At 45.4% G+C, this 15,476-nt stretch overlaps 1 protein-coding gene across 1 annotated transcript in view; it reads right to left on the bottom strand.

Annotated features, from left to right (window-relative positions):
- ALK (ALK receptor tyrosine kinase) overlaps positions 1 to 1,819 on the bottom strand; it is a 685,531-nt gene extending 683,712 nt beyond the window's left edge. Inside the window, exon 1 of the mRNA XM_027621933.2 lies at positions 1,028 to 1,819. Within this exon, the coding sequence (XP_027477734.1) occupies positions 1,028 to 1,727 (700 nt within the window). The 5' untranslated portion in view covers positions 1,728 to 1,819. The remainder of the gene's footprint in view (positions 1 to 1,027) is intronic.
- Between the last annotated feature and the right edge of the window lie 13,657 nt (positions 1,820 to 15,476).

The raw sequence follows: 15,476 nt of genomic DNA on the forward strand, positions 1-15,476 counted from the left end.
TGAGCCTTTCCCCAGTGGTCTTAGGAGAGAAACGTCCATTCAAAACCACCTGGTTTCCCAGTCAAAGAATACTATGGGAAGAGTTAGAAGTAAGTGCTTGCACATACACCCCCAACTCAGTGAATAGGAGAAGAAAATGAGAGAGTAAATGAAACAGAAACCTCATTTCAGGAGTCTCCAGCAGAGAGATCTGCAGTGAAACAGGCATGCCAGAGACTGTTACCCAGAGCTGCTGCTGCGGACATTCAAGCTAAGAATTAGAAGGGGGGTTGGGGGGTGGCAGGAGAAGAAAGGGAATTCAACTACTGTCTCTCCTGGCTTCACTGTGACTACCTCAAAGGGAGACAATCCTGGCAACTTTGTTCCCTCTCTTCACATCTCCCTCCTGTCCCATGTTCCTTAGTTCCTCTGGGGCTCTCCCAACAACATCTGAGAGGAAAAACAAGAGGCTGAGAGTGGATAGCACACTGGGGTTGGAGAAAGAGGGCAGAATGAATCAATGAAGAGGCAATCCCTAGGTAAGCCAACATTTGAAAGGGACAGCAAGGTAGGATTCAACAAGATGAAGAGGCCTACATTCTCTGAGAAAGTGTACCATATTGCCCACATCTGTGATGGCCAGGAAGAGGAACAAGGGGAAGGGAAGATGGACAACAGTCTTGAGAGCTAGAGCTAAGCTTGGAACACAAAAGTAATAAGGGCATTTCAAACATCCCGGGGGCCCCCATTAGAAGTGCATCCAATTTTGGCTGGAACCCCATGTAAGTTGATAGAGGCATTCTGCCAAGAACAGAAAACTTTTCTCCCAACTTGGTTGCTGGAGAGAAAGGAAAACCCTCAGGGAGTGACCATGTTCAAGAAAAAAATAAGAAAATATGGTCTAATGGGAGGGAGGAGGTTTGCGGAAGGAGGAAAAGAGCTAAGAATGAGAGGCTGGGGTTTTGGAAACAGGGATTAGTTGATAGTGGTTGCAAATTGATGTGTCTAAAAATACAAATCCCGACACGTTCAGGCGGGAGCTGCTCACCGGTCCCCAAGATCTGGAAGAGAAGGAGGGGCTGGGAGGCGCGGATCGCTGAGGACAGCCTTCCCTCTCTGCCCACTTCGGAAGCCTTCTTCTCCGGCATGAGGCGGATCCTCAGCCGCCCTTCGCCGTGGTGAATCCACCAGCTGAACAGCTCGCTGAGGTTGAACTGGAGCAGTCCCGCAGTCGCCTCCTCTGGGGGCCCAACGCAGCCCTCAAGGATCGCCTCCTCTCCCAGCTCCAGCACCAGCTGCTTGGCGCGCCGGAGCTTGCGAACCGAGCCGCCCTTCAGCACCCTGGTCAGCGTCCGTGCCTGGGCGGGAGCTGGCGAGCTGAAGCTTTCTGTCCAGGAGACCCCAGGCGGTGGCCCCACCAGCCGAAGCAGTGGGGCACAGTCTAGAGCCAGGGAGCCGCGCGCCTCCGTCTGGCGAGCCCTCGGCTCCGACGAGGACGAAGGCGGCAGCAGCAGGTCCCGGGCATAGACGCGGAAGAGCGAGGGCACCACAAAGTCCACCGCCAGGCTCTTCCTCTGCAGACGTGAGTAGCTGAGCGGCTCCCGAGGCTGCAGGGCCGGCCCCACGGCGGCTGAGCCCACAAGCTGGCCGGTCCCGGTCCCGGTCCCGGTTTCTGTCCCGGTCCCTGAGCCCGAGGCTGCCACTGAAAGGAACGGCAGCAGCAGCCCTAGGAGCCCTAAGGATCCCATCCCGTCAGAGAAGGGCTGTTTATACCAGTCTCCCCACTCTCTGGGATCCAGCCTCGCCCTTCACTTCCCCTCAAATGAGAAGGGTCTCCGAATAGTCCTTAGTCCTGAAAGGTTCCTTCCACCTGATCTGTGCGGGGATTATGCGTGCACTCGATTCTCTCGCTTTCCTCCAACTGCAAGGAGGCAAGCAGGAGTCTCAATAAAATGGGGCTAGAAGCTCAGGGGCGTGTCAAGAGAGCCTGAGCGCCTTGAGCTCAGCAGCTGGGACCCTGTGCCTCTGGCGCGCCGCTACGAGCGCCGCGCCTTCGTCTGTAGCTTTCTGCGCTCCGGAACAAGAGAAACTACTATGGTTGAAGGGAGGCGGCAATGGGGTGCAGTCCTCTCCTGCCCCCCGCGGCTTGAGCTGTGGTCTGTCTGCTCTCCAGCAGCCTCCAATCCTCCGCAACTTTCCAGCTGGGAACGGATGGCTCTGAGCGTTCTGGTGTCCTAGCTCCTTCCTCTGCGCTCCTTTCGGGTTCTGAGCTCCTCTCCTTTAGTGTAGGGGAAAACCGGGGGCAGGGGTTGCTTTCTCGCGCACCCTCCTGCAACCCTCCGCAGCGGGAAGTCTGCGGATTGCACTGCTCGCTGAACTTCTGGGCTTGAATCGAGCCCCCGCGCTGTGAAGCGGAGGCTCAGGCCGCCGCCGTGCCAAGTTTGCAGCGTCCTTGCTCTCCCGCGTCTCGTCTGCTCAGACTTCTCAGGCACCGAAGCGGCCCCGGCGGCAGCAGCCGAATGAAAGCATTCTGGGCAAGAGAGCCTGAAATCTTGCTGCCCCCTCCTCATCCACCGGCAGCCGCGCCCCCCACCCCCCTGGCTTCGGGTGGCTGAGCAGAGGGCGGCCAAAGGCGCCTCTGTGCTGTGCGACCCTCCGGACAGCAGTGACGGGATGTGCCAGCTGCTACCTCCACTGCCGCCCCCGGAGCCGCTGGATCGCATCTGCCTGGGCGCCCGCCACTTGCAGCTGGCGAAATCGCGAGCTCGCGCCGGGAGGGGGCGGGGCCGCGGCGGGGGCGGAGCTCGACCGCTAACTCCGAGCCGCGGCCAGGCTCACGCAGGCCCGCCCCGCCCTGCTCGCACCCGCAAACCAATGGCGCGGCGAGACAGGGTCCTATGCAAATCTGCAGAGGCCTCGGCATTCATTGAGAAAAGCACAGGGCCCGCCCCGCCCTCCCTCCATCCCTCTCCCCTCTCTCCTTCCCTTCCTCCAGATTCCCTGCCCTATTTCTCTGCTATGTGAAGAGGAGCGTGTTTTGGATAAATGGGAGGATTGGAAGAGGCCTTTGCAATCAAGCACTCTCCCTAATTATGCATTTAAGAGATTAAACGGGTCCGACTTCAGAAAAGCTGGTTCTGGAATAAAAGTGGAGGCGAGGGGAAGGGAGGAGTGGGAGGAGAGGCAGCACGACATCGCCAAATCCGAGAACAGCTTGGATTAGGGCCCTGAGACAGAATCTTCTCTGACCCTTCCATCACGATTTAAACGCATTCCTGGGAACCCACCATCTACACGAGAGAAGTTAGCAGCGTGGGGGTAGAGTGACGATGATCTCTAAGAGTTCTTCAGCTACAGCAAGTACATTTCAGACCTGTCATTCATCCCGCGTTTTCTCAGAATGGTGCTTGAACATGTGTCACCTCCTTTAGTCTCTTCAAAGCAAATATTTTAAATTCCAGCTTTAGAGATGAGACACACTGAGCCGCCAAGGCGGTAATTGATTTTCTTTGGGTCACATAGTCATATGTGCGTCTCAGGCCCTCCCTCGTGTGCTCTTATTCATACTGCTCTACTTATCCCTCCATGAGTAACAGGCCAAGAAGATCTAGGGGTGACTTAGCTGGAAGGAATAATGATCGAACACTTGCTCACAGCCTTGGGAGTAAGAGTTCTTTACTGTACCTCTGGTCTCTCTTTCCCTTCATCTCTCCTGAGCTGCCAACACAGAACTCAGATAATGGCTGTGTTTATAACAAGTGGTTCACTAGGACCAAAGACAAAACTACAGGGTTAGGTTCACACAAATCCCCTCCGTTCCTTCCTGTCAAAAGTTGATTGTCAGGTCTTGTGCTAACTGTCAGAGCAAAAAATAAGGCAAGATCCTCCCTTGAGGAGCTCACAGCCTGAAAGACAGCAGAGAAGCTTCCTCATAGAATCAGAGCACAGAGTGGAGTTGAATCTCTCTCACTGAGCTGCAGAGTGCTGCAGTAATGTCTCCCTTGCCTCACAGGAGGTGGTGGCCAAGCAGGCCTCTGCTCTCCCAGGCCAGGCTCCTTAGAGCATTGTGGTACTGCCTTTGGCAACTGGAAACCTAATAACAAAAGAAACTTAATCCCAGGAATATTTTGCTTCCTGCTGTATGTTTGGCAACTCACTTAATTTGACAGGTAACTGGCTTCTCCCTGGAACTCAAACTGGGTACACTGCCTTTACAAATTTAAGGGAAAAGAATGATCTGACCCAAGGAGAGAAAGGATGCTCCTACCTTGGTAGAGGAAGAGAGGGAGGGAGAAAGAGAAGAGGAAGGAAAGGGTATGGAAGTTAATACTTGGAAAGGATATGTTGGTTAATGCTTTCCTAGTATGGGGGCATATATGTTTGGATTTTCATCAGATTTCACTGGCATGTACACTGGAAGAATAATTTTCTATTTGAAATGTTAAAAAGACTCAAATGCAGGCCCTTTCACTCCTCATTCCATGCATTATTCTCTACATAATTCTTGTCCAAAGTCAAATTGATCAGAGTAATCTGTCAAGAACGATGACTCTTCTGCTACAATCAGTGGCCACTAGGGGGCTGCAGAGACTTCAAACTTCAGAGGAGCCACCAGGGTTTAACTTTACCTCCCAGGTAATGTCCGGGACCACTGCCTTGACACCTAGTGCACACAGGGGTCTCAATTAATTCTCATGCTTTTATGAATTCTTTCAGATTTCCCCTGAAGGAGGAAAAGTGCTTATCCCTGTACATTAAATCATACCAAATCTCCAAAATATTCCCTTTTTGTTAAGTTTATAAGGGAGGCAGGAATGAGTATTGATAAGTCTATTGGTCACTATGTATATGCATCTATAGGAGTGTGTGTGTGTGTGTGTGTGTGTGTGTGTGTGTGTGTGTGTGTCACATCACACAGTGGCCTTTTGCGGGAAAGTATATATTCTTATTTCCATCACAGAGATAAAAACAGTTAAGGATCAGAGAGGCAAAATAATTTGCCCAAGGTCAAATAGCAAGCAAATAAAAGCACTGGAATTCAAACCAATGATTCTTTTTCTCTGAAATTTACACATCCCTCTGGAACAAATTAGGCCTCTTTCTCATGCCTACAGCTCTAATGTTGGCACCTGTAACCTGTATCTTTGCCATCTAGAGGAAGGGAGATGAGAAAGTGCAGCTATAAAGTGCAGGGATAAAAAAAGGATGAGCAGGAGTGACAGCTAACATGTCTTGCACACCTATTAAGGGCCAGCATATTTCAAAATAATTCCCATGCATTATCTCATTTAAGATTCCCAGTAACACTACGAGCAGAAATAATAGTATCTCTTTTTTACAGATCACAAATGGAAGCTCAGAGAGAGTGAGTTCCCAACAATAAGACTACACAGGGAATAAAATCTGTTGAAGGATTTGAACCTGGATATCTGATGAAGTCCATGGTCTCAAAACCTGGGTAATCTCACAAGAGAGAAATGGAGCAGGGCACAATAGACTGAGGTGGGCAGAGGGCAACAGGGAGACACTGAAAGCCCACTCAAAAAGGGAGCAGCAGGGGGTAGGGTTGAGGGTGGGGGCAGAAAGGAGATACTGGAAGCCCTGAGGACACAGTTAATGAGATGGGCTGCTGTGAGTCACCTTGCCATTGACATGACCAGTTAGGATGGGAGGCAGGAAAGTAAGCAGACCTCGAACCAAGAGAGCAAAAGGGCCGAGTTGCACAATGAAAGCACCAGGACCCTCTTCAGGAAACTCCCAATTTCTGAAAACGGAGAAGTGCACAACTCAGTTAAGGCGGAGTTTGAACTCTCCTCAAGGGAAACAGTAATCCAGGCAATGTGACTTAAGGCAAAACACAGCTCGCAACTGCAGAAAACCTGATGGCGACCTACAGGGTTAATTAAGTCAGGCATTCAGTTGGTCTGGGAGGAAGGGGAGGAGGAGAAGGAAAGACGGAAAGAAGGAAAATGGGAAGAGAAGCAGGAGAAATAAGGAAGAGAAGGAGAAAAAAGGTGGGAGAAAAATCAGGAAGTCAAGCTGAAGTTAGGCATCATAAAATACTCCAGCTAAGACATTTGGAACTCACAACTGGAATAGCTTACCCTGGGGCCAAGATCAGGACTTGAACCCAGAAGAAACATTCAAACGAACTGTGGATTTGTAGTCAGGAAACTTGTTTTCAATCACAGCCTTGCTTAAGAGGCTCTAGGACCTTAGGAAAACCCTTGATTTCTCTGGGCTCATGTATCAAATTAGAAAGACCAGGTATAGTCTTTAAGACACACACCCACTCTGAAATTCTGTGTGAGATTCTCCAAGTGGCCAAAGGGTTTCATCCAAGACTGGGGACCAGAGTTAACAGGCACTAGAAGGAGACTATGAACTTGCAGGGGAACCAGGAAAAGAGCTTGGACCTAATGCTAGTCAGAGAAAAATTAAAATAAAACAAAAACTTATTTTAAAAAAATGTCTCTGCCACTAGACAAACCTGAGCTTTGAATCGATAGCCAGCAATTGCTAACTGCTCATACATAAGGTGTCTTCTGATAATCATCATGCTAAGATGAAAGTAATTCAACCATTATGTATTAGGTACCTACTGTGTGCTTAGATTTTCATGAGGTGCTAAGGAGAGAGACTGTGATTAATAAAACAGTCAAGGTTCTTATCATCATGAAGCCATGATAAAATTAAATTTTTAAAAACGTTTTATTTTTTGGGCGCCTGGGTGGCTCAGCTGTTAAACGTCTGCCTTTGGCTCAGGTCATGATTCCAGGGTCCTGGTATCGAGTCCCACGTCGGGCTCCCAGCTTGGCGGGAAGCCTGCTTCTCCCTCTCCCCCGTTTGTGTTCCTGCTCTTGCTATCTCTCTGTCAAATAAATAAATAAAATCTTTTTTAAAAATATATTTTTTATTTACTTATTTATTTAGAGAGTGTGTCTGTGTAAGGGGGGGGAAGGGCAGAGGGAGAGGGAAAGAGAATCTCAAGCAGACTCCACACTGAGTGTGGAGCCCAACACAGGACTCGATCTCACAACCCTGAGATCATGACCTGAGCAGAATTCAAGAGTTGGACACTTAACTGACTGAGCCATCCAGGTGCCCTGATAAAGTTAAATCAAAAAAAAAAAAAAATACAAAATTGAATTCATACCTATGCTACAACTAAGCAAAAATTACAAATATAAATAAACAAATAAACAAAAAAACCCTGGCAGAAAACATTGAAAAATAAACTTATTGAGGTGGCAGAATTGTGGGTGATTTTTTTTTCACAAATGACTTTTAATGGCTTTGTTTTACAAATAATAATAGCATTTGATTCCTATTTTTTTAAAAAAAAGTGTATCTGTCAGGATACCCAGGTTATGTTGTAACAACAACAACAAATCTCAGTAACTTAAAAACAAAGAAATCCATTCTTGTATTCTATGCCCATTTCAGGTGAGCAGAGAGCTCTGATCATCATAATCAGTTAGGGATCCAGGCTGATGGAGCCTTCACTATCTGGGTCCTGCACCAACAACTAAATACTCCAGCCTGGAAACGGCTCATGTCATTCCCACTCACAACTCTGGATGGAGCTATCCATATGGATACCCTACCGTGAGAGGCCCCGCAAGGTAGAAGCAGAAACATCTAGCAAACAGCCTTAGTGGCTCCCAAAGAAGGAGAAAACCTGCAAGTGTTGCATTATCGGACTGAGACCAGGAGGGGTCTAGGAGACAAAGTTACCCAGAGGAAAATGACCGAATTCTCTTGGGATCCACAGACACATGGGTAGCCCCGCTGCCAACAGAGAGCACAGCCTCTGAGTCTGTACCTACATCATTGCGGAAACAACGAAGAGCTCAGCCTGCTCTTCTCTGTCCCTAGGCATGATAGGAGAGGCCACAGAAAAAGCCCTTCTCAACCACCAGAGAGTAACAGCTCTCTCCCGGAAACCATAAACAATCGCACATTTACTAGAGAGAGGAGCGACAACCAGAGAGATCATAGCAAACAGTTCACTACTATGTATTTCACGGCAATCCCCCTGTTTGCTGAAGCACAGTACATTAGGGAGAAAGGGTGTGAACTATTACTGTAACTAACATGTGTTGGTCTTACCACCTGCTGCTATCCTAATATTTTCTTGTGTTTTTTTTTTAATATCCTTTTTGGCTGAGGAAGATGAAAATAAAATTTGGGGAATAATTTGGTGATCAATATGGTCTTCTCAAAAAGCCCTTTAAAGAGCTCCACACTGATGCACAGTATCCATTCCGTCTTAGTTCTTTCTGATTTCCAGCCAACACAGGTTAGCGCCCTGGCCTGTGACTTCTAGTGGCATCAAGAAGGCTTTAGTATCTTAGAGCCTAGTCACGTCGATGTGATAGATCAAATGGACCGTGGGCAAGATAATCTCTGAGCAATGGATTACAGCTAATTGAATGATCACAGTAACAGTTCCCACCGGTCAGTCCTATCTGATCCATCATTCCACATCTCCACTGTCCTGCCCAGGCCTGTGTCCCTGCTTTCCTTTCTTATCCAGACCCAGGGCTGACTGAATCCCTTTGACTCAGCCCTACCCAGTTTAGGGACCAACCTTGGCTCCACTTAGGAAGAATTAAGATCAGAACTGACATTCATGCTAATCCCCCTCTCACTTTGAATCCTATTTCAAATAAATGCTATTTTTGTCTTGCTCCTGTGACCAAGGCTCACGTTATCCCTCATTTCCTAAAGGGCCAGGCTTAGTCCTGATCTTCCAGACAATCCCTTTCCTCTGAAGTCTGCTTTCCATTGTTTGCCTTCCCCAATGCCAGTCCTGTGCCGACTCAGCTATGTCCCAGTCCTCTCTCCCAGAAATAATGAACTAGGGATGCCCACCTTTCCTCCCTTTCCCCCTTCTTCTGATTGGGCCCACAGCCCAGACAGAGCATCACTAATTATCAAGGGGTGCAGGCCATGGCCATGGCTGATTAGAAAAGAGTCAAACATCTGACTCTAGAGAGGCCGGTCCCCAAGCTAGGTGAAGCCAATCAGCTTCCCTCTCCAAAATCTGCAGTAGGTAGCAGGGACAGTGTGACACTGACATTTGAGTCGTGTTATTAGTGGGGCACCAGAATGCCCCCTTTCTTCAGGACTGATGGTTTCCAATAAACCCTCACTTTCTGAGCAAATTTGGGATGGACTTTGCTCCTGGCAAATCAAACTAAGACAAGCTGGGACACTTGCCCTTTCCCTCTCACTGGTCCTTCCTGGCACTGACTCTCTGCCTAGGTTCTGTGTAGACACTGTTCTCTAAGCCCAGAGGCACCGACCCCCAGCACTGCTCACCCTGCCATCCAGGACTGGCCCCAGAGTCCCCTGCTTTCAGTTCTGCGCTGACTGGGAACGGAGTATCGGGGGTGGATTTGGTCAGCACTGGAAAACCTAGGACCATATTTTCAAAGCCACAAATCTAAACATGTGGTCTGACATGACCTCTATCTACAGCAGGTTTCCCCATACAGCAGGCAATTTGGATGTTGCAATGTTCATATTCTGCAGATATTTCAAGACCCTATAGAAAATAAAGTTACATCATACTGATCCAAAGCATCCAGGATGTAAGGTTATAATTCCAGTAAGCAATAACTAGGCCCCCAGAATTTGACAGCAGTCCTGTAAACAGGGAGAGCTACCTAGTTGCCTGAGGAAGAGCCTTGTACCTTCTTTCCCTTTCCAAGTTCCAAACCCTATCTAAAGGTTCCTGGTGACTTGGCAGTCTCAGTATGGCCCAGCTAATCAGTTCTTATTCTGCAAAACAGACCCTCAAACCTCCCACCAATCCAGGATGCTTGGCCATGGAGAGTTAGCCAAGCCCCAGAGGCTTGCCCATTACTTTGAACACCAAGTGTCCACCAGTGGGAACCAGCTTCAAAGATAGCCCTGTCTCCTTATATTTGCACCCTTGTGCATTGCCCTCCCACACTAAATAGGGCTGACCAGTGTCATCAATAGGATATGCAACAATGATATTGTGTGACTTCTGAGTTTGGTCATAAGAGACATGAGACTTTCTTGGATCACTTGCTCTGGAGGAAGCCAGCTTCCATGTTGTACAGATATTTAAAGATTTATTTATTTATTTATTTGAGAGGGGCGGGGGCAGAGGGAGAGGGAGAGAATCTCCAGTGACTTCCTGCTGAGTGCAGAGCCTCACATGGGGCTCAATCTCAAGACAGGACCTGAACCGAAATCAAGAGTCAGACACTTAACCAACTGAGGCACCCAGGCAACCCAAGATATTTAAGAAGCCATATGGAGAGGCCCATGTGGCAAGGGACAAAAGATTCCTCCCAACAGCCAGTCCTCACTTGCCAGGCATGTGAATAAGTCACTTTGGAAGTGGATCCTGCAGCCTCAGTTGCTGACTGTAGCCTTCCAAGAGGCCCTGAGCCAGAACCACTTAGTTAAGGCAAATCTTGACTCACATTAACTTGTGAGATGACAATATTTATTGTTATTTTAGATCGCTAAGTTTTGCATTAATGTGTTGTGCAAGTTGCAAATATACCACCCCTTCTTATTCATTAGGTTCTTCTGTCTCCCCTTTCACCTGCTTCCCCAGTCAAGCCATGCAGACCAGTCCTCCACAGCTGGTGCTGCATGTGCCCAAACATCCACCAACATGGGGTTCGTCCACCAAGGCAGAGTTCGTCTAGCAGCCAGGGGCAAGGTACCCCTCAAATATACCTCCCTGTTCTATCGACACTGCAAAAAAAGCTACACATCCCCTCACGGCCCTGGGAATGAAACCTTTCCATTTCCTTCTTTCTTTTATAGCACTTTCTTTCTGTTTATAAAAGCAATACATATTAATTATAGGAAATTCGGAAAATTCAGAAGTTTAAATAACCCATAGTCTTGCCACCCAAAAATAATGACTCAAAATTTGGATATATTTCCTTCCAGTATTGTTTTAAATTATTACAATTTGGCTCATGCAAAGTTATATCCTGCACTACTTTTTTTAACTTAACATTATATTGTGAGCATTTTCCCGTATCACAGAACATTCTAGGGATTTATGATTTTTAATGACTGCATAGAATTACAATGTGTAGATGTACCATAATTTGTTTAAACAATCTCTATCTTTGAACTTGTGGGGTTTTTCCAAGTCTCTACTGTTATAAATTATGCCGTGACAAATATTCATGTACATCAATCTCAGCCCATGACTCTGATTAATTCTATAGCTCATAAATCTGTTTGCATTTCATTTCTTTAGATCCTTTAAGTTTCTTTGTAAAAAAAAAAAAAAGTAACCATTAACACATACATAGAATTTAAAAGTTAAAAAACTTACGCAGTGACCGGGTGCCTGGGTGGCTCAGCCAGTTGAGCATCTGACTCTTGATTTCGGCTGGGATCATGATCTCGGGGTCATGGGATTGAGCCCCATGTCGGGCTCCACACTTGGAGGGGAGTCTGCTTGGGATTGATTCTCTCTCCCCATCTACCCCTGCCCCTCCCCACCGCTCGCTCTTTCTCTCTCAAATGGATGAAAAAATCTTAAAAAAAAAAAAGTTAGGCAGTGAAAGTACAGCTTTCTCCCACCAGGGTTCGCTGGTCCTTCCACTGTCCTTTCTCCAGAGGTGACAGTTTTTACCCATTCTGGAGTATTGATGCAGAACTCCTCTATGTATATACAATCACCTCTGTAGGTCAGTGGTTCTCAAAGTGTGGCCCATGGACCCCTGGGGGTCCTCAAGACACTCTCAGGGGGCCCACAAGATCAAAACTATTCTCATAATACTATCAAGGCATTAGTCACCTGCTTCACTTTTATTCTCTCACAAGTACACAGTGGAGTTTTCCAGAGGCTGCATGACATGTGAGTACATCACCACTTTGACAGCTAATGAAATGTGTGCTTGTGGATTCTTGGGCTTTCTAGAATTTTCTAAGACAACTGAGAACCCTTGATTAGAGTCCTCAATAATTTTTAAGATTGTAAAGGCCTCTGGAAACCAAAAATGTTTGAGATATATTGATAGAGACTTCAAAACACACATACACAACTGGTATCATGCCATATATACATATATATATATTCTATAGGTTTTTTCTTTAAATATGACAATATATCTTCGAGATTATTTCATCTCAGCACCTATAAAACAGCCTTAGTGTTTTTAAGTGACTGTATTTCATTCTATTTTATGGTTGTTCCATATGTATTCAACCAGTTCCTATTGATGGAATTTAGGATTTTTTTTTCAAACCTTTGCTTTCATTATTACTAGTATAAACAATAAATATTGCACAGAATAACCCTGTATGCTCCTCATTTTGTACAAATGCAAGTACATCTCTATAGTAATCCATAGTGGTAGAATTGCTGGCTCAAAGGGTATGCACATTTAAAACAGGTACTGGGAAACTGCCTTATAAATATATCAATTTTTATACCCAAAATAGTTGAGAGTGATTGTTTCCTCCACTTCACCATCAATCGCAGTGTATTATCAAACTTTTGATCACTAAAATCAGATAATTAAAAACATGGTATCCCACTGTACTTTTAAATTCCATTTCTCCCATTCTGAGTAGAAGAAGTATATTTTCCTATTTTGAAAAGTCTTATCATCTTCTTTGGAAAGTCTCTACTTATGTAGTTTGTCCATTTGTCATTTGATTTATTAGTTCTTTCTTATTGATTAGTAGGATATCTTTATATATTAAGAAAATTAGCACATTTGTATCTTTTTGCCCTTTATCTTACCAAGAAAATTAAATTTTGCAACTATCAAATTAATAATCTCTTGTATAACTTCTGGTTTTAAGTTCCCCTCATCCAAAATACACATGTATTCTAAAATTTATCCTATATTTTATCCTAGTATTTTTATGAGTTTTTACGATTTGACCTTTTTAAAACATTTGGATTTTTTTGGTAAAGAATTGAAGTCCAACTTTATCTTTTAATTTTCTTCCTACATGGGACTCACTGAATTCACTCAATATTTATTTCATGAGCAATATTTTCCCCTACTGAAAAGAAATGCCAAGTTTATTATAAAATAATTTTTTGCCTGAATTTGGATCTCTTCCTGATGCCCCATTCCGTTCATGGATCCATTTGTCTACTCCTCCCCGAAAGTATAATAGGTAGAAAGCTATATCCTCCTTGCAATTATTCTTTCTTTATATTAAATTTACCTATCCTTGCTCCTTTATTTTGCCATATGAATTTCAGAACTGACTCAACTAGTTTTAAAAACTCCTGTTATTTTATTTATTGAGATCACTTAAAATTTACAGATTAATATAGGGAGATCTGTATCTTTATAATGTTGAGTCTTTCTATCAAGAACACAGGAGGTTCTTTTTTTTTTCCCCACCATGTTCTTTGTAACATTTAACAATGTCTTCACATACTTCTTACATATTTTTTGTAATATTTATTCCTATCATTTCTTTTGTTATTGTAAATGGGGATTTTTTTTCTTTCAGATATAATTTCTAACTGGTTATTGTGACACATGCTGGGATGCTATTGATTTTTCTATATTCATTTTGTGTCTAGCCTTCTTAGCAGATACACTCACTGCTTCTAACAGTTTTTCAGTTGATCTTCTTGGATTTTCCAAATACACAACTATATCACGTGCAAATAATGATAATTTTGCTCGCTTCTCTCCAATTTAATACCATCTTTCATTCCTTTATCAAATTTCATTGGCGAGCTCCTCCAAAAACAAAATTAAATCATAGTGAAGTTGGTGTAGAGCTATGTGTCTGTTGTTCCTGATTGTATGAGAATGATTCTAATATCTCACCATTAAGACTGATGTTGGGATTTGCCTTGAAAAATACATCTTTTTATTGAATTACAACTTACATTTCCAAACTCTATGGCCCCATGAAAATTTCGGATCCCCCAATCACTGTGACCCCCATCATGCACCTGCCAGACAATGTGTGTGTACATCTAAACTGGAGGAATGAGCTTGTCGTCTAGAATCAGGTGGCAAACTTTCCCTTGAGGACCAGGATTCGATATTTTAAACATTGCCTTCTAAAGTGGATTACCAAGAAGAGGCACTACAGAAATTTCATTTTAGGGGGCTGAGTGAGAAGTTACTATTGGGGCTTGACTAGTTCTCAAGGAACATTTAAGGAAAGGAGACTGTGCCTGCAAAATCCTCAAACCCACACTTATTCGTACCACTGATCTTTCTGATCTTTCATACCACTCTTTCTCCTGAGTCCCCTAAGTCCTTGCCTGTCTCTGACTTACGAAGCATACCTCAGCCCTGGCTCCAGAGTCATTTCAGACACACCCTCTATCCTGACCCCAAACCAGCTAACACCACCCTTGTGCAGGCTATCCAACCAAATTTCACAGCAGTGTTTCCCAATGAGCATAAGAATAGCCCAAGATGCTTGCTTAAAACTTTAGAAGCCTGGGCTCCACGCAAGACCTGCTGATCCTTATGCACACCAAAATCTGAAAAGAAGCACTGCCTTACAGTTCCATCACTATTGCAAGAGCCAATGAAATTCCAATGGCCCAGGAGGTCCCACCCTTCTTCCTCAACGCTTCCAGGTCCAAGTAAAATCATCAGGCTATCCCTAGAATTATCTGAGTATGTTCCAACCACCGTGGAGGGAACAAATGCTATTTCTGAACTATCTTGACCCAGAATTTCCAAGGGTTCTCATGCATTTATGGGAAGTTGGAAACCCATGCAAATCATGGGTAGATTCTCACAGCCATTCTGAACGAAGTATGTAAGTAAGGTATGTTAAACCAGAACTAGAAGAGGCAATTTGCAACCTTCTTTAGAGAAGTCAGCCTTTACTGGGATGAACCATGAGAGCCTATGACAATGAGATCCCGCCAGTCACAGAGAGCATGTGCCCCAGACTGGCTCTGTACCCCCCTATCCATGCCGCAAGCTTGCCTCTAATTCCCCAGTGTCTCAGAACACATGCTTGCCCCTGGGTCACCCCAGGTATTAAGGTTAGCAAGAGCCAAGATGACATGGGCTACTCCCCTTGGCTGCTACCACTGATCTGCTGGCTTCCATTTTTGTGAGAGAGGGCTGATTGCCCCGTACCCATCTCTGACCTCTTCCTGACTCCTCCTTTTCCCCACAGCTTCTGACACTGTACAGGTCTCAGCCCCCATCCACTTGAGTTATGGCCACAGGTAAGTACAAGAATTCCTGGAGATGATCAGCCATCTTCACAAACTGTCTACTGCCCACATGCACGTAGTCAGGGCCACTTTGGAAAGTGGCCTTAGAACACGGAGGAGACCCACAGGCAGCTCCTGTGGTTAGAGTCAAGGGTGGTAAGAAGTAGCAGAACTATTGCTTTTAAACTGGTCTTTAAGCAAAAAAGTAAATAAATTGATCTTTTAGCAAAAGAGTAAAGCAGCTCAGCACATTAAGGAACCCTTCCTCAGAAGCTGTCCTACTGACATGCCTCCCGGGGCCTTCGAGGACTCT

This window comes from Zalophus californianus, chromosome 8, assembly GCF_009762305.2.
Source record: "Zalophus californianus isolate mZalCal1 chromosome 8, mZalCal1.pri.v2, whole genome shotgun sequence".
NCBI classification, from domain to species: domain Eukaryota; kingdom Metazoa; phylum Chordata; class Mammalia; order Carnivora; family Otariidae; genus Zalophus; species Zalophus californianus.